This window comes from Hyaena hyaena, unplaced genomic scaffold (assembly GCF_003009895.1).
Source record: "Hyaena hyaena isolate Hyena2069 unplaced genomic scaffold, ASM300989v1 scaffold_64, whole genome shotgun sequence".
NCBI classification, from domain to species: domain Eukaryota; kingdom Metazoa; phylum Chordata; class Mammalia; order Carnivora; family Hyaenidae; genus Hyaena; species Hyaena hyaena.
The window spans coordinates 41448-63757 of record NW_024080698.1 but is presented as its reverse complement, the minus strand read 5'-3'; the positions used below and the strand labels follow the sequence as shown (position 1 = coordinate 63757).

General features: G+C 36.7%; 1 protein-coding gene across 1 annotated transcript in view; it reads right to left on the bottom strand.

Moving 5' to 3' along the window:
- The window catches only part of SRBD1 (S1 RNA binding domain 1), a gene marked incomplete at its 5' end in the record, with an annotated part of 187745 nt that overhangs the window by 124759 nt on the left and 40676 nt on the right, over window positions 1-22310 (bottom strand). The window contains 4 exons of the mRNA XM_039232404.1: window positions 11241-11348; window positions 12114-12204; window positions 15338-15495; window positions 18970-19077. Of these exons, the coding sequence (XP_039088335.1) occupies window positions 11241-11348; window positions 12114-12204; window positions 15338-15495; window positions 18970-19077 (465 nt within the window). The remainder of the gene's footprint in view (window positions 1-11240; window positions 11349-12113; window positions 12205-15337; window positions 15496-18969; window positions 19078-22310) is intronic.

The following is a 22310-nucleotide window of genomic DNA, read 5'->3' as shown; positions in this document are numbered from 1 at the left end:
TATTTACTACATAGCTGTGTTTACTACCACACAGAATTGAGAGTAAATCGAGACAGCTCTGGGCCCTAATCACAGAGACAGTTAGCATCCCAAGAGATCTATACTACAACCCTATAATATGGTTCCTGTTGTTCCCAAGTACACCATTTATGGAAAGGTCTGTGAATAATTATTTCATTTACATTTATAAACATTAGAATCTTAAAAACCCTTCTCTGCAACTGATGTCTTTATGACAGAAAACACTATTTATCTGATGTATATACTTTAATAATAGAACTATGTACATATGAAAATGGTGAAACCGACTCCACTTTTAAGATCACAGTAAAATGTCAGTTTGGAAGAGAATCTAGGAGTGTAAGACTGTACATGCACAAAATGAGACAGAGAAAAAATATAAAACAATTGCTTAAAATAAGGTGGTGTTCCTACTTCTAAAGGTTATCAAAAATACTCGCAGAGTCCCACAGTTCATCACTTATTACCTTAATGCTGAACATATTATTCTTTTAATTTACATTTTAGGTTCTGTTATAGCAAATACACTGGTCTAAACAGAACATCTGTTTTGGTTATAATACATTGTATCTTTGGCAAGAACTTACAATAAAACTAACAAAAACAATCAAAAATCTTTATTGGATCTGGCAACAAAAGCAGATTTGTAACCAAAAACCTTAAAAGAAGAAATGACCATCACTGGGCTCTCAGCCAGTTCTAATCTAAGTCAATAAACAAAGATCTGCAAGACGGGCTACAGTTAAGGGGGGCTGGAGTAACTCCTGCAGATACTTAGATTGGACTTAGGGATACAGAAACACATGGGTTTACAAAGCTGGTAAAAAATATTTTATTTTGATCAAAAACTGTCAAACTGAATCTGAATCCAAATAGTATTTTAAAACCACACACACACACACACACATCCACCCATAATTGCTCATTCCTTTTGCCTCTTCCCCAACATAGCTTACTGAAATGGTTATTTAAACACATATATTTTTTAAAGTAGTCTGGCCATTTCAACAAAATGAAAATACTTTATATGAGTCGTAAACTAATTTTACTTTAAAATGTATTTACTGTCACAAGCATCCCAGAAAGAAAGCCTTATAAATAAGAGTCTAGTTTTTATAACAGTCACAGAAAGGGAGAGAGGAGTATCAACCAACAGGTGAAGGGCAGGGTGCCTGGGTGGCTCAGTTAAGTGTCCAACTCTTGATTTCGGCTGAGGTCATGATTCCAGGGTGGTGGAATAGAGCCCTGCATCAAGGCTCCATGCTGAGTGTGGAGCCTGCTTAAGATTCTCCCTCCCTCTCTCCCTTCCTCCTTCCCCCTCCCTCCCTCCCTCCCTCCCTATCCCCTGCTCATATGCTCACACACACACTCTCTCTCTCTAAAGAATAAAAAAATATATATATAAAAGAAATAGGTGAAGGGCAACAAAAATTGGAGACTATCACGGTACATTTTCTCAAGTCATCAGTGTAGAGAGAAGTGAGACAAATATTCTATCACCCTAACTTGTCATTAAACATAACAAGCAAACTAATATCCAAAAACACTTTTAGGCTATCCTAAGTTTCAAGACTAAGTCATGGCCTTTATCACTGCTATAAACTGAAGATGAAGACTGTATTTTTAAATACAAAGAAACTGATTTTACATTCCACAGGAAAAGCAGAAATTATCGGACTAATCAAAAGTAAACAATAGCAGCTGGAGCGCCCAGGGGGCTCAGTAGATTGAGCCTTGAGTTCAGCTCAGGTCCTGATCTCACGGTTTGAGTCCTACATCGGGCTCTGGGCTGACAGCTCGGAGTCTGGAGCCTGCTTCAGATTCTGTGTCTCCGTCTCTCTCTGTGCCCCTACACTGCTCTGTTTCTCTCTCTCTCTCTCAAAAATAAATAAACATTTTATTTTTTTTTTCATTTTTTAAATGTTTTATTTATTTCTGAGAGAGAGAGAGACAGCATGAGCAGGGGAGCGTCAGAGAGAGAGGGAGACACAGAATCTGAAACAGGCTCCAGGCTCTGAGCTGGCAGCATAGAGCCCAATGCGAGGCTAGAATCCACGAACTGGGAGATCATGACCTGAGCCGAAGTCAGACGCTTAACCAACTAAGCCACCCAGGTGCCCCTAAATAAATATTTCTAAAAATAAGTAAATAATAGCAACCATAGTAACTTCTCCCCATATAAAATAATTTCAACTTCACAACATAATGAGCTTTATGTAGCCAGATAATCTTAAGTCACATAGCTAAGCTTACTAATTTGATGGAAAGCAAATTTCCTTAAAGCGAAACAAAACAAATAGGTCCAGATGGTTTGGGTTATCTGCTACACATTATTCTCACAGAATCCTCAATGGTCAGAATTGAAAACCTTAAAATCATCCCATTGAAATCTCTACTGAAAATTCCTTCAAGCGTCACATAAGTCATTTATCCCTGTTCCAGTTCATCTTGTTAGATTAGGTTCAACAACTCAGGTGTTTCAGAAAATTTTCTGATCCTGATTCTAATATACCTCAATATCCACAAACTTGAAAACCTTGACTAAACCAGTGAGCAGAACGTTAACTAATACAATGTCTGTGGCAAGCCGCTTAGAGGCCTCACACCAGACATCAATTCAGTAGCTAAACAGTTCCTTTTGGGAGCCATGTTACCAAGTCTCTATTTCTCTAGTTCCTCTGTAAAAGTATCAAGAGACTATTCAAAGCTGTGCTGAGATCTAGCTCTGTCTACAAGTTCTAGTCTTCCACACAGAAAATTAAATGGGATAATGCCAAAATATCTTACTTATAAGCAACCCACACTGATTTCCAGTGGATATCTTCTATTGTCCCCTTCTAAGTGCACATAAATCATCGTTTTCTGACTTCATAATAGCCTCGCCTGACCAAGATCACACTCAACAGTCATTTGCATTACTTATCTGAATTCCCCTTGGGACACATTAAGGTACCATCTGCCTCTCTCTAAGCTTCCACAGTTTCTTGAGAATTAATCAATAGTGGCACCAAAATTTTATTCTCAAGTCCACCCAGAGCTCCAGGAAATATTTCATCTGAGCCAGAAGATGAAATGAGAAATGTAAACTCGCTTACTAATGCTCTATTTTAGATACATTCTGGTATTCGTTGGTGATCCTTATTCTATCTTCTTAGGTGCAAATCATTCTAACCCGCCAATCAAAGAGGAAGTGATGAACTCTATGTCATGTCCTCATCAGGGACTATGAGAAAATCTACAAGCGGTGGGATCTCTGGTCTCACTCTCTTTTTCCTAAGATAATCATTAATACATCTTTTATGATACATTTCACTCTTGTGGGGAGGCAGTAAACAGAGGGATTCAGGCCTGAAGCTTTAGTCTTCCTGTACTGTTTTTGGCAGATCGGTGACTCTTCTGTTACACACTCTTGGTTACTTACACTTTTTTTCAGCTTTGTATTTGTCCTTGTGAAATATGCAATGGACTGAAAGTCTGCAGCCAACACACACAAACTGATTTAGTTCCCAACCTTTTACTGGTGGTAAAGCCCTGGAAGTCAGCATGTACTATTCGGAACATGGTGGAATACATGAATGGTAAACCACACGAGTAAATATACAGGGTAAATCAAATACTAGATACTGGCAGGTATCAAAAAATTATCCAAACCTGCTTTGGCAAAGAACCATTCCTGTGTAATGTAATTTACAGCCATCTAGGAAAAAAAAAAAAAAAAAGCATTCTTCATAGAATACCTCAGTAATGTTCTGCTATATTTTTATACGTATGAGACTTAGCAAACCAGTCATCCAAACTATTTGTTTTCTAGTGTAATTAATCCTACATTCTCTTAATCTATAGAATTTTGTTACCAAGAGTGAATCTCTGAATTGATCTACTAGAAGCTTTTCCCTTTGCAAGAAGATTACCAAAAAATTGATGTAGGCAAATGTAGTGTTTGGGAAGTTTTCTTTTTATGAGGAAGTTTAATTGAGGAGATTCTATCCATTAATTTAAAATTTTCCAGAGGACTTGGAAAGGATCGTAGTTCATAATTTTAGTGGTAAAGCACATTAGTCCAGCTTACATTTCCCAGTGTGCTGAGGACTGACCCTATTTTCTTTCCTTAAGAGGATCTTTTACATTATTATAGAATAATCTGAATTATACATCTAAGAGTTTCCCAACTTCTCATTAGAGACTCCTACAATCTTATCTCTTTGCATTTTTTTAAATGCTTACTTATTTTTGAGAGAGAGAGAGAGTGAGTAGGGGAGGGGCACAGAGAGAGGGAGACACAGAATCCAAAGCGGGCACGAGGCTCCGAGCTGTCAGCACAGAGTTTGATGTGGCCCTTGAACTCATGAACCATGAGATCATGATCTGAGCCAAAGTTGGCCACTTAACCAAATGAGCCACCCAGGCACCCACTGCAAGAGAACATTTCTTGAAGAAGACTGTTGGAATGCTGTGGCTTTTCTCATGCTGCCTAAAAATCTGAAAATCTCATGGAGAAGAATGTCCCACTCACCCTGCGCCAGGTGAGAGGGGCCTCCCTGGAACAAATATGTGAGTGTGACATTAGAAAGAGAACAGATGCAAACACAAGTACAGGGGTAGACCGGGGCAGGGAAAGAGAGAGAGAGAGAGAGAGAATAACAAAGGCAGAGAGCTATACCAGGAATAAGTTGCTAATACCCCCTTGGGAAGAGACAAGGATGTATGAACCAAACGGGCCTGAATAACAAAGGCAGAGAGCTATACCAGGAATAAGTTGCTAATACCCCCTTGGGAAGAGACAAGGATGTATGAACCAAACGGGCCTGAATAACAAAGGCAGAGAGCTATACCAGGAATAAGTTGCTAATACCCCCTTGGGAAGAGACAAGGATGTATGAACCAAACGGGCCTGCAGGAGGAAGTGCTGGGGGAGAGCGGGGGTGTCTCTAAAGAGATTCTGTCCAAGAGGACTAAGTAGCAAAGGGATTCAGACAAGAGCAGTTTGCCTAAAACCCAGGACTGGAAGATAGGGGGTTAACCCCCAGTATAAGGGTCAAAGAGAAATAAGCTCACTACACCCTACCCCAAGGATATTGTGCTAAAAAATGGACTATCTCAACCCTTGTCACAGGGGGAATCTCTGAGGAGAACATGGAGCCATTAGCCATCTCTCTAGTGCACAGCCTAAATTCACACTACCTAGGTGGCCAGAAAAAATTTCAAGCTGAGAATTTAAGTGATGCCACACCAGTAGTGTCTACAAGAGACTGACAGAAACAAACGCAAATCCTTATTGAAGTGTCTCCCCATCGATGCAGGCCTTGATGAATTCTCACCAATAAAAGTTCCATGAAAATAAGGACTTTTCAATATAAATTAACTGAACAGAAAAGGAAAGAAAACAGCAGAACCAGAAGTAAAAACAGATAGCAGAAATAGACTTCCAAGGATTTTCGGTACTAGAATTATCATAGACTATAAAATCACAATGGTTAGTATGATTAAGAAAAAAGACAGATTTGAATATATATTCAGGAACAACAAAAGACTATAAGAATGATCAGGCAGGTCTGAAAAAATACTGAGCTTCTAGAAATGAAAAATAGAACTGAAATTAAAAGTTAACACAGATGCCAGCTACAACTGCGGTGAGCACAGCATAATGTGCAGAGTTGTTGAGTCACTACGTTGTACACCTGCGTTGTACACCTGCAACTAAGGTAACATCTTGTGTAAACTACACTAAAATAATTTTTAAAAATTAAACGAATGGATGTCAATTCTCTACAAATTAAACTGTGGAGCCACCTTAATCACAATCAAAATCCCAGCAAGACCATTTGTAGAAACTGGAAAGCTCATTCTACAGTTTATGTAGAAGAACAAAGGCCCTACAATAGGCCAAACAATTTTAAAAAAGAAGAACGAAATTGAAGGACTTACACTATCTAATTTCATGTTTAGTATTACGATATATATAGATCAATTAAACAGAACAGACTCTAGAAATAGATTCACCTCTGTATGGTCAGTAGCTTTTCAAGAAGAAGGCCAAAGTGGTTCAACTAGGAAAGGAAAATCTTTCACAAATGGTACTGGAATAATTCATAGTCATAGGCAAGAAAAAGAACTTCATACCATGTATCAAAATGAACTTTAAATGGGTTATGGACAAATCCCATACTCCACATGCCTGCAAATAAATACTGAAATTATGGCTGATTAGTTTGTACTAATAGGTTGAAAACCAAAGATACATCAAAGATCAAAAATAACCAGTTGTCAAACAATAGGAAATGACTAAAATAAGGTAAAACCAAACAAGAGAATTAAAGAAGAAAAAAGAGGAAGGGAAGGAGGAGGAAAATGAGGAAGGAGAAAGAGAATAGGAGGGAGAAGACAGAAGGAAAAGAAAGAAATTGGATGGCTCTGCTGTTTACAAAATACTACAGCTGGTCATAAAGGTCTTAAGAAAGGGAAAAATCAGTATCCATTCTTTTTTCAAAACTGCTCTCAGGCAAATTTATAGCCTCCAACTCTTTGTTTCTGTCACCTAAGCTGATTAAGGTTCTCTGGTTAATTTTTAGCTTCTTTTTTAAAGAATAAAGCTTCAAAGCAACCATATAAGTAACTAAGAAGATTATGATGTTTTATGTCTTCACAAAGAAAAGTCAAAAGGCTTAAATAAAAGTTAGGGAAATAAAAACTTGAGGGACGCTTGCATTAGAAAAACAAAAAACCAAAAACCTTGATATTCTTGGACACAGGACAGGTTCAGATTTTCTACAAAAACTAACTTTTTTTTTAATATTCTAGATGCAAGAATAATAAACTCAAAAGTCATAAAGAAAAAAGATACATCTTTAAAAAATAAAATTTAGAATTCTATATGAAATAGGCTTAAATTCTTAAACACAAAATGGAGAAAAGTACTTGTATAATTTGCAAAAATTAGGACAAATCAATCGATAATTAATATATAAAAACATTTACAAAACATTATGAACAAGATGAAAACCTCCAAAAGAAACAAAAATGAACAAAGGACACGTGCCATCCACACATACACAAAAGAATCAGAAGTGGTCAATGAACATACAAAAATATATTTAACTTCATGAATAATACAAGTATATGCTAAATGCTGTTCTAAGCAATTTATATATTTTTTAATGTATTTATATTTATTATCACTTAACCATCATGATAATTCTGTAAAATGGGTATTATTATCATTTCCTTGTATGGATGATGAAACTGAAATACAGAGAGGTCCAAGCTCACACAAGTACTGAATAAGCAGTGATGCTGGGATTTCAACCATGTAATTAAAACAAAAATGACTGAGCAAGCGTGTACCGTACTAATACCCAACATCCAGGGAAATGGGAGCAGAGACATTCTAGGTAAGAGTTTTAAATGGCATAGTCACTCTAAAAGACAGCATGGTAATGTATTTCAAAAGTCCTACAAATATGCAGTTTGAAAATTAATTTTCTCAAACAAGCAATAATTCAATCCACCCAAAGTAGCAATTACATGGGGTGGAGGCACTCTAAGGAAAAACACATAAGGAGCCTAAAAGCTGGGAGCAGAGGCTCTATACTCTTTGGATATATTTCACAATAAGAAATGTTTTATTTTCTTACCGTTTTAGGTGGACTTCTATATGGACTTGTGATATAAATGTTTTTAAGTAATGGCATCCCAAATTAACCAATATACTGAGAAGAAGGAGAAACAGCAGGGAAATAATCTCAGTAATAGATGAGTTTGGTAATTAAGCATTTTTCAGTTTAGGAGCAGTGGTCAGGTACCCCTTTACACCTGTACTCCACTTCTTGGAATATATGGTAAAGAAATATAGGTATGTACAGAGATCCAAGCACAAAAACATTTATTATAGCTTTGTTGATAATGGTGATGATTAGAAAAAGCCAGCTGTCACACAATGAGGAATCTCTAAAATATAAGATTATGTAAGAGTTTGTCTGCAATAATCTTAAGTGATTCTGTAAAGTCCATTTATTGGCATGTGAATATATTAAGTAGGAGAAATGTAAAATATGTACAGTGTGCGTTCCTTTTTATAACACACACACACACAATCTAGAAATATGATTTAAATTATAAATAACAATTGAGCTAACAGAAAAACTGATCACTTATCTGTGTTTCCCAAAGTGCAATAATAAATATTAAAATCTTTAAAGAAATAATGTTTGTTTTCTAATTTTAAGGCCAAAGATTTTTATTACCTTCACTCTTAGGCGTTTTTAACAAATGAGTTTAACCCTTTGAGGCTCAAGCTTTTCTCTGCATTTCAGTTAGACTCTGGAAGACACAATTTATCTCAAGCAACAAAATTATGATTCCCTAAATTATATTTCTTTTCAATGACATGGCTGGTACACTACTGGAATGAAAGAAAAAAGAAGTCCAATGTGTCCTTTACTGTATACTTGCAACTTTAAACATGTATGAGTAACTAAGCCTTAGAATGGTTCTAATTAAGTTCTTCAACTTGATTCCAGTTTTTTTTCTCCCTCCTTTAGTAACTGGGATTTGAAGCTTTCAAAGACTTTCCCCATAGGATGTATAAACAGTAGAGTCTGCAAGGTATTTTAAGGGTAGGGAGAGAAATGGGAGGGAAGTTGGATGGATGGGTCAAGGTACATGGGGTTTATGAGTCAGGACATAAGTCAAAGAGTATGTTAACCTATGGCAGATATGCCAAGGAAAAAGTGTTGGAAGGAACGGATAAGAGAAAACGTGCTGGTGGATATGTTAGGAAAAGACGTTTCAGAATGAATAACTGACAGGATTATAGGAATGCGTATCAGATTATGTGTTTAGGAGGTAGTAAAAATGACTGCCAAAAAGCATGGAAATTTCAACTTACATGTAGTCTGCAATGTAACTTCAAAGTGTTAGATGAGAAAATAGTGTTTTCTCATAAAGGCAAGGTGAACTGACAAAAGAATGGAATCATACAGCTGATTTTCCGAAGCACTCACTATAAATTCTGATAGGGTATTTGCATTATTTAAGGACTTCAAAACCAAACACTAAAATATTAGCAAAGAAAGTTCATGGTACATAAAAAAAATCAAAAAACACCCACCATGATTTAGTGGGGTTCAAATCAGAACTGCAAAGATGGTGCAAGTGTAAGAAACCTACTATAATTCAGCATAATAATAGACCAAAAGAGGAAAAAACACAAACAATTACAGCAGAATTCTAAAGAAGCATAAACGTTCTCTTTCTTGATTGTTAAAACAACAGGAATCCATATTTTTAAACATTCATAAATAAAAAAAGATTTCCTCTAAATGATGTTTTAGAAATATACAAAAGGCAGTATTAGACTTGAGGGAGGCACTAGAAGCATTCTCATAAAAGTAAAGGAAAGAAAAAAAGGGTCTAATATCATTACTATTATTAAATAGCTTTTCAAAGATACCGCACAGTACCATTAAACAAGAGCAGAAAATCAAAAGGTACAAAACTTGAAAAGGAATTCATCATCTTTTGCAGATGATAGGACCACTTACCTAGAAACCCAAGAGAATCAACTGAAAAACTAGTGATAAACAATGAAAGAATTCATTGTTTATACGGCTAGGGACAAAATTAACATAAAAACAGTATTCCTTCAACAGAGATAAAGTAATGCAGTAAACTAAATCTTAAAATATACACAAAAGGAGATAAATACAAAGTTTTAATATTTAATGTAAAAGATAATTATGAAGAAAAGTTCACAGTGTTACTGAAAGCAAAAGCATTCCCCATTTTAAAGCTGAAGTAAAGGGAAGCTCAGAGAGGCAGAGGAACTCTTCCTAACTTGCCTGACCAGCAAATGGTGACGACAAAAGATGGACCTAGATTTGTCGCACCCCAAAGCTCATCTTTTCCACTGCAAGATACTGCTGAAAGTTTAGTCAATGGATACTCCATAAGCCAAACCAGAAAAATACGAGAGGCCTTCACTATTTTAATATTTTTAATGATGTGAAAGTTCTGTTTATAAGCACTAAAAATGTACCCAAGATATTTTTATTAAATTAACATGAACAAGTTTAAAAAATCAGAAAACTTGCTGAAAAAAACTGAAAGTTCATTTGCTGAAATAAAGTGAATCAGCTCTATCAGGTCCTTGTATTAGGTTCTCCAAAGGACGAGATGCACGTGCACACTTCCCAGGCTGGGGAAGATCCCCAGTACTCCCCACACTACCCTGAACAGGAAGCAGGAGAGGGAGAAAGCTGAGGAAGACATGTCAATCTGTCCCTCTCCTGAACCGTGGCCCTGTGGCACCCATAGTTTGTCCCTGACTTCCTAATCCTCTTGGGTTACTCTGCATTTGTTTTCCTGACGTGTTGATTATACTCTTGGCACATGGAACGCTACACTAAATACAAGTGCCCCTCCCCCCTACCCTTTGGCCTATCTCCGTGGCTTCTAGAATTCTTTTTCTCCTGTTAGGTTTTGTTTGTTGGTCCTGTCAGTTACATACTCATCAGTTGTGACTTATCTTATACTTACTTATAAGATTCCTCAAACAGCAGTGGAAAATGGTACTCGTGCACTCTTCCCTAGATATCAGGTATTGTAATTCTCTTCTCCTGTAGAATTAAACTCTTAAGAATAATATTCTACTATAGTTTGGAAAAGGTAAGCATGGCTACCTGAGGTACAAAGGGAAAGTAAGGAAAGCACAACTACTGAGGAAATGGGTGAGGCGAATCCAAAGCTATTCAGAAGTTAACTAGGTGCCTATATAATATGAAAGCCTGCGACGAACACACAAGAAAAGAATTATCAGAAGTGCTTTGAAGTTGTAATACTTGCCTTGGCTCTCAGTTCTGAAAACCACCAATTTACAGGCATCAGAACTTAGGGAGAAAAAAGCCAAGTTATCCACAGTCTTATGTACTAGTTAGTAGTTAACTAGAGCCCTCATACAAGGTACAGCTTGGAAAACCCCATGAAACCAGGTAAGTCCTATCTTGCTGTTCCTGTGGGAGTTTTCAGGATATTGAAACTTAAATTTCTCTGAGAAAGAGAGACACTTTACATTGTCCTGCAAAGCTCTTGTGAACAGCAAGAGGAGGTCTACAGGCAAAAAAAAAAAAGATGCATGTGATAAAAAGAGAAAAGAGAATTCATCACAGAAGGAACCTCAGAAGTCCCCCTGTCCCTCAGAAAACAAACATTCCTAACATCCTTACCAGTAAACAACATCCAGTGGTGCAAAGTAATTTTTCATTATCAGGTCAGCAAAGTAAGCTTCTGTTTCCCGGCAGGCAGTTCCATTTCCAATCACCACCGTGCTGCAGCTTCAAGGGATAAAGAAGATGAGAAATGGAATGAGCTCAAGGCATGCTTCTAAATCAATCAGGAGAAAACGTACAGAATGCACAAATACTATCATACGATGATCTTATTCTCTCCACTGTATCACAAGGGAGGCACAGGCTTATGTAGAATAAAGGACAATGCCACCGCATTTGGTATGGGAGGCACTGGACAAGTATTTCACTGTCACACAGTTAAGAACAGTCAGGTTTCTTCCCAACTAGGAGGAACCAAATTTAGACATGGATAAGAAACTCTGGAGCATTCTAGGCCATAATAAAGACGTCAGGCCTGAACTATGTGATATACTGTCAAATAATCTCTGAAGCTTCAAACTACTATCATATCCATTCTTCAAATCCGTGAAAAGGAATGGAAGAAAAAGGAAGGAAGGAAGGAAAGAAGGAAAGGAGGAAGGAAGGGAGGGAAAGGAGAGGTGGGAAGGAGGGAGGAAGGACACGAAGGGGGCAGAGAGAGAAAGAGAAAGCCCAAATAAGAGAAGTCAATGCTCACTTTTGCTCATATTAACACCTTTGTTTAGTGAAGGTGTCAGAGGAAGGGAGCAGCGTCCCTCAGGAGTCTCCAAATGTAGAGTTCTCCAGCAATTTGCCCCAGCATTGTTTTACATGGTTCCTTCTCTCTCACCAAGGCACTTCCCTTAATCCCTCCCTCCAAATTAGGAGCTTCAAAGGTATCTCTCATTGGCTGAGCCAGTGAAGTACGCAAAAGGTTACTTATTTCCATACTTGAAATTCAGCAAAAGCCTCTTTATTTTCTCTGCCTCTCGGAAGCCTTGTCCACAATGCAAGTAAACCACATCAGTATGAAGTATCTGACCTTAGAGAAAATGAAAATAAGCTAGTTTGTGAGAAATTACAAAAGATAACACACAGATGATCTGATTAAGCAATCTGAACCAGAAAAGGGAACTGCTTTGTCTTTTCAAATGCAGCATGAATCATTCATATTCACTAAACTGAATTCTCTCTAAGCACTCTAAAGTTTTCTTACTTCCAAAGTTACAAGGACACTACTTAGCTATTTATTATTATTATTATTATTATTATTATAAAAATCATTACTAACTAGATTAAATGCCATGATACCTAAAAAAGAAATGGTTTTTAATAACACCTAATATCAAGCTAACATTTACTGAATATTTACTATGTGCCAGACAATGCTGTGATACTATGCTATTTCTTCTTCTGGGTTGCAAATATAGGAATCTCTTTACCTTGTATAATTCTTTCAGCAGCATATTTATGACTTGTGTGCTTCTCTATATTATATTTCAGTGAAAACCATATTCAAAAATTTGACGGTAACAACCTCAAGAACAGAAATAATGAACTAAGTGACCATTTTAGGATGGTATGAAAAAACCAAAATAATCTCAAAGAAACCAGAAGCAAATGATAAAGTTAAAAGCAGAAATTAATGAAATAGAAAAATACATATATAATAGAGGGGATCGAAGTTTAAAGTTAAAAATCACTTAAGAAAAACACATACTTTTAGCAATACCAATCAAGAGAAAGAAAAGATAGAAGTTACAAATAAATTTTTTAAAAAAAGAAGATACAAATAAATCATATTAGAAATGAGAAGAGGATATTACTAGAGCTTCAGCACACATTAAAAAGATATAGAGACTGTGATAATCAACTCCATGTTAATTCAGATTAAATGACAAAATGGATAAATTCTTGGAAATGTCTTGCCAAAACAGACTGAAGATATATATACATACATATATATGTGGGAGTGTCTACAATATTTTTAAAAAGTCATCTTACAAGCAATGCAAACAATATCATATCCAAATACAAATACATATGATATCTCAACAGGTGCAGGAAAAAACACTGATGCAAAATCAAAAATCCACGACTGTATCTATAACAGAGCATCTCCAAAAAAAAGATGATCAGTTGGGAATAACATAACTATCAAGGCCAACATGTACAGGCATTTCTGTGGAAGCAAGAAGAGAGAAGCAATGAAGTATCTCAAGGACCAAAGGTATAGAAAAAGCACTTCCCTGGGAAAGACCTTTGCATACTGTAATTTATATTTCAGTATCAAGGTTGCCCACTGAGTTCAGGAAAGATTGGAAAACCCTGCTCTCTATGAGATCTTGAAACGAACAAGCAGAATATCCTTTTCAAGACAAAAAACCCCAACTGAGGAGAAACTGTTGAGAATCATATCCACACTGAGCAAGATAAGGATAAAATGGGCAAAGGGAAAGGGAGTGAAAGTCCCAAGAAAAGGGAGGAAAGCACTGGGAAAATAAGACTCTAGAAAGCAGAAGACCATCTTTTTATTCACATGGATACAGAGGAGCTTTTCCCACACAATAATTTTGGAAAAAATAAGTAATAGTTCTAAAGATATACTGCTAGAAAACCTTTCCTGATCTATCCTAAAAGTTGGAGAAAGTGAATTTTATAAAACTAAGCAACAGAAAAGGATCACAATCCAATGCCATATAGAACGGTTATTTTTTAAAAACAGGAAATTAAAAAAGGACACAGAAAGATGTGTCCACAAAACAGAAAAATGGTAACCTAAAATATAAGAATAACCCACAAAAAAATCATAAAAATGAGAAAACCATAAATCAGAATTGGAAAACCCCAGAAATAAAATGAGAACTCAAAAATGAAGTAGCATAAAAGAAAAAGTTATTTCAGAAAGAAAAGACAAAACCAAAAGAAACACAAGAACAAATAAACATAACAGGATATAATAATATCCTTTTTTATATGTTACATGTAATATAGAATAGCATATAATATATAATAATACATATAAATAAGAGAACCACAAGGTATAAATAAGGAATATATAAAAGATAAAAAAAAAATTAAGTGAAGAAGTTCACTACAGAACTGAAATCAATTTTTATAAGTATAAAATAGAAATTTCTAAACTTAAAAACATAAAAATTTAAATAAAGAACTCAATGGATAGTTCTAATTGCAGATCAGACATAGCAGAATAGAGGCTTAATTAACATAAAGACAAACAACAGAAAATAAAACAAAAGAATGAAAAGCAGAAGAGGAAGTTGAAAGATCTAATCTGCAGTAACTGGAATCCCAGAAAGAAATGAAGAAGCTCTACAAACCCCAAGGAGAATTCATGCAAAAAAAACCTCCCCCAAAACCAAAAACAACACCCCTCCCACATACCCCCACACTCAGAGCTAAGCACATCATAAGAAAATCTCTGAAAACCACAAAGAAAATCTTAGCAGCAGAAGAAAAAAGACATCATTACCTTCAAAGAAACAATAATAAGATTTTTGGTTGATTTTTCATTCTCAACAAAACATATAGCAGCCAGAGGGACGGAAAACACTAACCGAAAAGAATGAAATGATGCCTTTAAAGTACTGAAAAATAACACCAATCCCAATTTCTATACCCAGCAAAAATATCTTTCAAAAATAAGGGCAAATCAGAAATATTTTAGACAAAAACTGACACCGATTGCTCACCAGATGACCTCACACTAAATTTAACAAGGTAGAGTGTCAGACAGAAAGAAAATATTCTTGAATGGAAACACAGAAATGCAGCAAGAAATGAAGAGCAATAGAAAAAGAGTAACAAAAAAAATCCTAGGCAAACCAATAAAAATATCTGGTATTAAAATATATACAGAGTTAAAATGCATCATATATAAATGCAATTCAAGTTGTTGGGGGATAGTAACTAAAGCCTGAGCCCAGTTAATCCTCAATTTCTCCACTGGAACATAGGAAAGGGCATAAATGATAGTATTATGTTGAGACTTTTGATCACCAAAGAAGACAAAGTTTCTAATTTCCACATATGTGAGAAAACCATTTCCTAGCCTCAAAAATTAACATTATTTCCAAATCCTCACAAACATATATGATGTAAAACTTATGACCAACCAACCAACTTTTATTTGAAAAGCTGAAAGATGTGCTTACTGGTAGGAGAAATTATAGCCAATTTGCAACCATGTTTGTAACCAGGATCCACTCCCATCAGGGTGCGCCCTGGAACAGGACTTGTTAAAAGGAGCTGACGAAGGTTCCGCCCAAACATCATTACTGATTCCTTCTCTGCATCTGATGTTAGTTTGGCCCTTTAGAAACAAAAAAATAAAAGGAAAAAGAAAGGATTTAGTTTTTTATTCACCGAAGTCTCTTCCTAAAAAAGCACAGAATTCACTCCAAACACTTATTCATCACAGGAATACTTATTATAACAAAATAAAGGAGGGGCGCACGGGTAGCTCAGTCAGGTAAGTGACAGACTCTTAATGTAGGCTCAGGTCATGATATCAGGAGGGGCAGAGGGAGGAGAGAGAGAATCTTAAACAGGCTCCATGCTCATCTCAGAGCCTGACATGGGGCTTGATCCCATGTTCCTGACATCATGACCTTAGCCTACATCAAGAGTCTGTCACTTAACTGACTGAGCTACCCAGGCACCTTTCCTTTATTTTCTTTTAATAAGAATTAGTTAAACGGGTCAGGCTCAGAGCCTGAAGCCCGCTCTGAATTCTGTCTCCCTCTTTCTCCGCCCCTCCCCTCTCGGGTGCTGTGTCTGTCTCTTCTTTCTCTCTCAAAAGTGAATAAACATTAAAAAATTTAAAAAATTTTTTGAAGATACACACAGCTAACTAATGTCTGCTTTTCTGTCTTGAGTCTTTTTTTTTTCTTTTTTTTTTTTAGAGAGAGCACATGCACATGTGTGCATGTGAGTGGAGGAGGGGCGGGGGGAGAGAGAAAATCTTTAAAAAAAATTTTTTTTTAATGTTTATTCACTTTTGAAGGAGGGAGAGACAGAGCATGAGCAGGGGAGGGGCAGAGAAAGAGGGAGACACAGAATCCAAAACAAGCTCCAGACTCTGCACTGTCAGCACAGAGCCCAACGTGGGGCTCAAACTCACAAACGGTGAGATCATGATCTGAGCCAAAGTCAGACACTTAACCAAATGAGCTACCCAGGCACCCCTTGCGGAGAGAGAATCTTAAGCAGGCTCCAGATCCAGCAAGGAGCCCAACATGGGGCTCAATCTCTCCACTGTGAGATCAGGACCTGAGCCAAAATCAAGAATCAAACGCTGAACCGGGGCGCCTGGGTGGCTTAGTCGGTTAAGCGTCAGACTTTCGCTTGGGTCATAATCTCGCGGTTCATGGGTTCGGGCCCCACGTCGGGCTCTGTGCTGATTGCCAGCTCAGAGCCTGGAGCCTGCTTCAGATTCTGTGTCTCCCTCTCTCTCTGACCCTCCCCTGCTCGCGCTGTCTCTCTCTCTCCTAGAAATAAATAAAACATTAAAAAAAAAAAAAAAGAATCAGACGCTGAACCAACTAAGCCACCCAGGTGCCCCTAAATTTTCTCAGGTGAATTAAGAAGAATAAGAGAGTAATAAGCAAACAAAGGTAGGGGGAGTGGATGGAAGACATTGAGAAAACGTTCCAGGCAATGGAAAACCAAGTAATTTCATACTGCTAAGGTAAAAAGAAATACCAAGATATAAGTAGAAACGAAATCAGATCACAAAGGGTTATGCATGTTCTTCTAAAGAGCTTGGATTTAATCCTAGAGACAAAGAAGAGCCACCAAAGAATTTTAAATAGAAGAGCATGAAATAATCAGATGGGAGTTTTAGGATGGAAATGTGAAACGTGTTACTGCAAAACAAAGACAGAGATCATCTATGACTCTGGAATAGTAATCCAGACAACAAATTATGATATCCTGAACTAAAATCATAACCACAGAGAATAAGAGGAGGCGAAATTCAAGGTATGATAAAGGATGGGAGAACAGACAGCACTTGGTAACTGACAATGCAGGATTGATGAAAGAGGCGGGTGTGAAAAACGACCCATGGATGAATCATCTTGATAGCTGCAGAAATAAGAAATCCGAAGTAGGCTGCATTATAAATATATATATAGTCAACTGAATATATATGTTCATGATGATCTCTTGGTAGTGCAATTTCATGGACTTTTTCCTTTGTGTTTTACGAATTCTTTCAATTTTTCTACATTAAGACAAATTTCTTTTTAATTAGAGAATTAAATTAATTTCTTTAAAGAAAAATCAATTGGGAGTTTTCTCCCTCAACTGCTGTTCTGGTAATTACAAGTATTTTTATCAAGAGACACATCTGCAGACAACGTCTGCAAACCAATTTAGAGACTAAAATATTTTTTTTAACCACAGCCATTTTAGAAAAAGAGAAGAAAAGTAGTCTTGCTTGCCCACTGCTAATGCAAGTCAGAAAAGAGGATACATTAAACAATCCCACAGCCAAACTGCTTACATTAGGTCTCAGTGAAATCATTCCATAGGCAGTGAAGCTACTCAAATCAAATGTCCGCAAAAATGTCAAAAGCACTACTGGTCATTTCATGCAACATGAAAAAACAAGATAAATACATAAAAGGAAATAAAATTTTGAACAAGGCAATTTTCTCTTTTTTCTTCCTTATAAACAAAACCCCTTATTTTTAAAAAAATTTTATGCCCCAGCATTCAAAAGCAAGTGATGTTCCCTCACACGGACTTGAAATTAAAGAAGATTTGAACAGAAACAATATTGTTAAGGACAACTGAGCTATGAAGGATGAATCAAGAAAATGAATGACTTTGATAAAAAAAAAAAAAGGTGGTCAAAAAAAACTGTGTGTCGTTTTCACACTCCTAAATCTCTGCTCTTACCACCTCCAAAGTCAATGGCCAAGTCCAGTCAAAGGAAAGCAGACAAACATTATAAAGGCTATCAATTCTAGAGAGCTTGAAGAGATGGCTAGAAATCTACTCTCAAGTAATCCTTGCTGAAACCCATAAATGAGAATGAAGAAAGGCTAATAATACCTGAGGGAATGGTTGGTTTGAAGACTGCCTACAAAGACAAAGGCAAGAGAGAAGTAGGAAAGAGGGCTCTGACTCCCACAACTTCCTTCCATCTCCTCCCCGACAAAAACTCACAATCAGCACCTCGGCTGTCCCGCAGTTCTGTGTAATTCTTAGTCCTTCCGCTAGTCCACTTAGATGGTCACTTTCATCATCGCTAATATTCACTCATCACTGCCAATAATTATTCACCCAAATAACTCCCATTTGGAGTTAAAAACATATATATTAGCCTTCTCTCTTCATAGTAAGAATTTTAATTCATCATGTGCTCCATGGATTTCCTTATGCTGTTTTTGGTTCTCTTACCTCCAAAACCTGCTTCCAACTAAATTCTCCATTAACTTCTTAGTTTATTATTCCCAAGTCAAACCCCTCATCAATACAACTATTTGCTTGTCTTGGCTGTCGAAGTGCAAAACTGGTATGGTAAGACTGGAAGAGGTACACGTTAAGTGGTCAAGATTTGAAAAGTATGTTGTAATTAAGCGTTACGTTTCATGATCTATGCATGTGACTGCCTCTACAGATTGAAATCGAGACTTAACTATAATTACTTTGTGATTCTGACTCAGTTATTTGGATTGGTTAGTGGATCAACAAATATGTACTTCATGCTTTAATGGGTCTATTACCATACAAAATAATACATGGTATATAAAATTAAACAAGGTAAGATGCATACCTGAACTCTCTACAGAGGAGAGGATAAATAAGTCGTTTAAAAGAATCATCCAGTGAATTGTGTAAGATCTTCATTAACTCCGGCCTTGCAAAGCCACGTGGTCTCCACCTGCAAAAAAGAAAAGCCTACGCTAAAACTGATGTACAAATAACAAGACCATGAAAAGGCTCCTGGAAGAGGGGAGAGGAAGTGGAACAGAAAAGGGGGAAAAACTTTATTGAAGTCAAGGTAACATAATCTGTGAGGAAAGACTGTGACGTCTGGAAATTATTACTATGACATCTGGAGTTCTTATTTTTAAAAACCTGGTAACCATGAACATACGTAAAACTTAACGGAGGAAAAAACTTTCTTATTCTGGGAAGAGTCTACCAAAGCATTATTAATAATGGTGAAAATCTTAAGATATAAGAAAGTCACTAGAAAATGACTAATGCACTGCTGTGAACTGAATTATGTCCCCTAAAATTAATATACTGAAGCCCTAACCGCCAATGAGATGTTATCTGGAGATGGGGCCTTTGGGAGATAATTAGGTTTAAATATGGTCATGAGGGTAAGGGTCCTCATGATGGCATTAGTGCCTTAAAAGAAAAGATATTAGAGAGCCTGCCCTGTCTCTATCCCTCTCTCTCCCAGCCAGGTGAGGATACAAGTGAGAAGGCAGCAGTCTGCCAGCCAAGAAGAGGGTTCTCACCAGGAACCAAATCAGCCTGCCCCTTGATGCTGGACTGTACAGTGTCCAGATCTGGGAGAAAATAAACTTCTGTTGTTTGAGCCACCCAGTCTATGGTATTTTGTTATGGTAGCGAAGCTAAGACAAACATGTATCCTTCTTTGCCCGTTTCCTTATCTCTTCCTGAGAGTTACAGTAGATTGAGCAAAGGACAAACTCTGTCTTAGCCCTTGCCTCTTGCCATTCCTGGGTAGATCTCACTCTACTCCTCAGGCTGTAGTGATCTACTGTGCAGTGTATCTGCACACATGCTGACGGACATAAATGTCGGAGAATCGAATGTTAATGGACACTGGATAAAGAACAGTAAGAAAAAAACGAAGCTAAGGACAAATTCATCCCAACCCCTTCCGTGTTTTCATCCATCTATAGCATCTCTGCCCTTGCCCTTCAAGGACTCTTAAATAGAAACCACTAATAAAATATTTACTTTATAAATAATAATAAAATGAACCATTAATATACCCCAGGGACACTGTCATCGGCCTTAATTATCTCAGGTAGAAAATTAACTAAATTTCAGTGAATAAACATTTAAGCATCAATTACAGAGTATACCAAAGGTTTCATAATAACTAACTGAATCCCTTCCATAGAAGGTTATTTTCTGAGCAGCATATAGTTTTGCTTGTTTTTTAAAAAACATTTCAAATGAAAATGCTTTTAGGATGTACATCTTTCCACACAAATCCCTGTTACTCCCTACTGTTACCTTTATCTGAGGGCACGAAGGGATAGAGAGGAGTAGGATATGAATTGGACACACATTATTACTATTAAAAATAATATTATTGTTATTACTGTTATTATCAATTTGGAGAGTCCAATGTCAAGAAAGACGTCTCAAAAGAAGCATCTGAAATGGGTTTTAAAGACTTATTATGCTTTCTCAAACAAGACCCAGAAATAAAAGCATACTGGTAAGAAGCCATAGTATATGTAAAAGCACAGAGGCATGAGAGAACATGATGAGTCTAAGTAGCTACAAGTAGATTAGTGCTGCTAGAGCATAACTGGTAGGATGAGGTGGGGGGAGAAGGAGCTAGAAAATACGGCAGAGCCCAGGTCACTAAGGGTCTTACACATCATGCTATGGAGCTTGGCAAGTTAGGAGAGAACACAGTCCTGGGTCATGAGACAGTATGATAGGAAGACAGTCCTTAGAGGCACGAAGGCCCTAAAGGAGAGTTTTGTACATGTAATGTACCTGACATCTGCTGGGGATCATTCCTTTTAAGGCCAAACCAACGTAGCCCCATTGGTAGTAGGAAAAAAACAGAAATCTTTAACACTGCCTGCTCGACCCTTCTGGAAGCCTCAACAGTCTTCCTTAAACTTTATCTCTTGCTCCCACATCTACTCTGGTTTCCTTCCAAATAATTGACTATATTGTAACCAGAGTGATCTTAAAATGCAAACTGATCATTATGATAATCCTATGTTTAAATCCTTTACTGCCTTCCAATTACCCTTAAGATAAAGAACAAAATCCATCCCTGTCTAGAAAGCGAAGTATGATCTGGCCCAGGCCTGCAAGTCAATCCTCACTTCTTGTTGCTTCCTCTTCCTCTCATTCTGTCTCTGACCTACGGATGCACGCAACCCAGACTCCATTAGGGTTTCCTGTTACAGACTCTTAGGAAATACTGCAGTTCTCTTTTATAACCTCACCATACTCTTAACCGTTTGTCAGGGTCCTCTCCATTAAACTACCCTGTCACTATGGACAAAGAGCATATTTATCTGCAGCATACGGCTACAGGTGGATCTAGCATATAACCTGAATGGATGAATACATGAGAAAGGTGGAAGGCGAAAGACATAGGGACAAAGAGAGTTAAACAAAAGAGAGGATGAAGAAGAAAAGATTTGAGTAAGCATCTGCAGTCATTCAAACATGTTTAAAAATAAAAAAAGAAAAGAAAGGATAACAATTCCCAGAGAATGTTTCTTTAGTTCCTACAGACATATTCTAGCTAGCTCTTGTTTCAGGTCTTTAATTTCCATGGAAGTGTTTCTGCAATGATCTAAATAGAGAAACTTCTAGAATGTAACTAAAGCATATCACTATACCACAGTAAAGTACTACAGAATAGGTTAAATAATATTACCAGTTATTTAATTGAAAAAGAATTGAATAAAATATAGATGAGTCCAGAAAAACCATTTAAATCACTGTAAGGAAACCACTCCTTAACATTTACTTAGTATGAAGATAATAGGTTAAAAGCATAACAAATACTTCCTTAACTATTGAGGACACTCTGAGTATTATGAACATTCATAGAAAAATAAGATAGGTGTTGTCCCCAATTTACATGATCTATTTATAAAAGATATTTCTAAAAAGGAAATGTGTACAATAATCCCACTACTTTGTAATAACTGATACCACTGAAGGCTACACAATTACATGGAGTATCAACTACTTCTCTCAAATCTGTGAAAAAGGTATTACTTACCATTTTGACAATAATGAAACTCAAAGAAATTAAATAACACGCTCATAGTGACAAGAGTAAGAAGTAATATAACTAGAATTCAAACTCAGATATATCTGCTTCTTAGGATTTTGTTCTTTTTTTTCCCTAATGTTTACTTATTT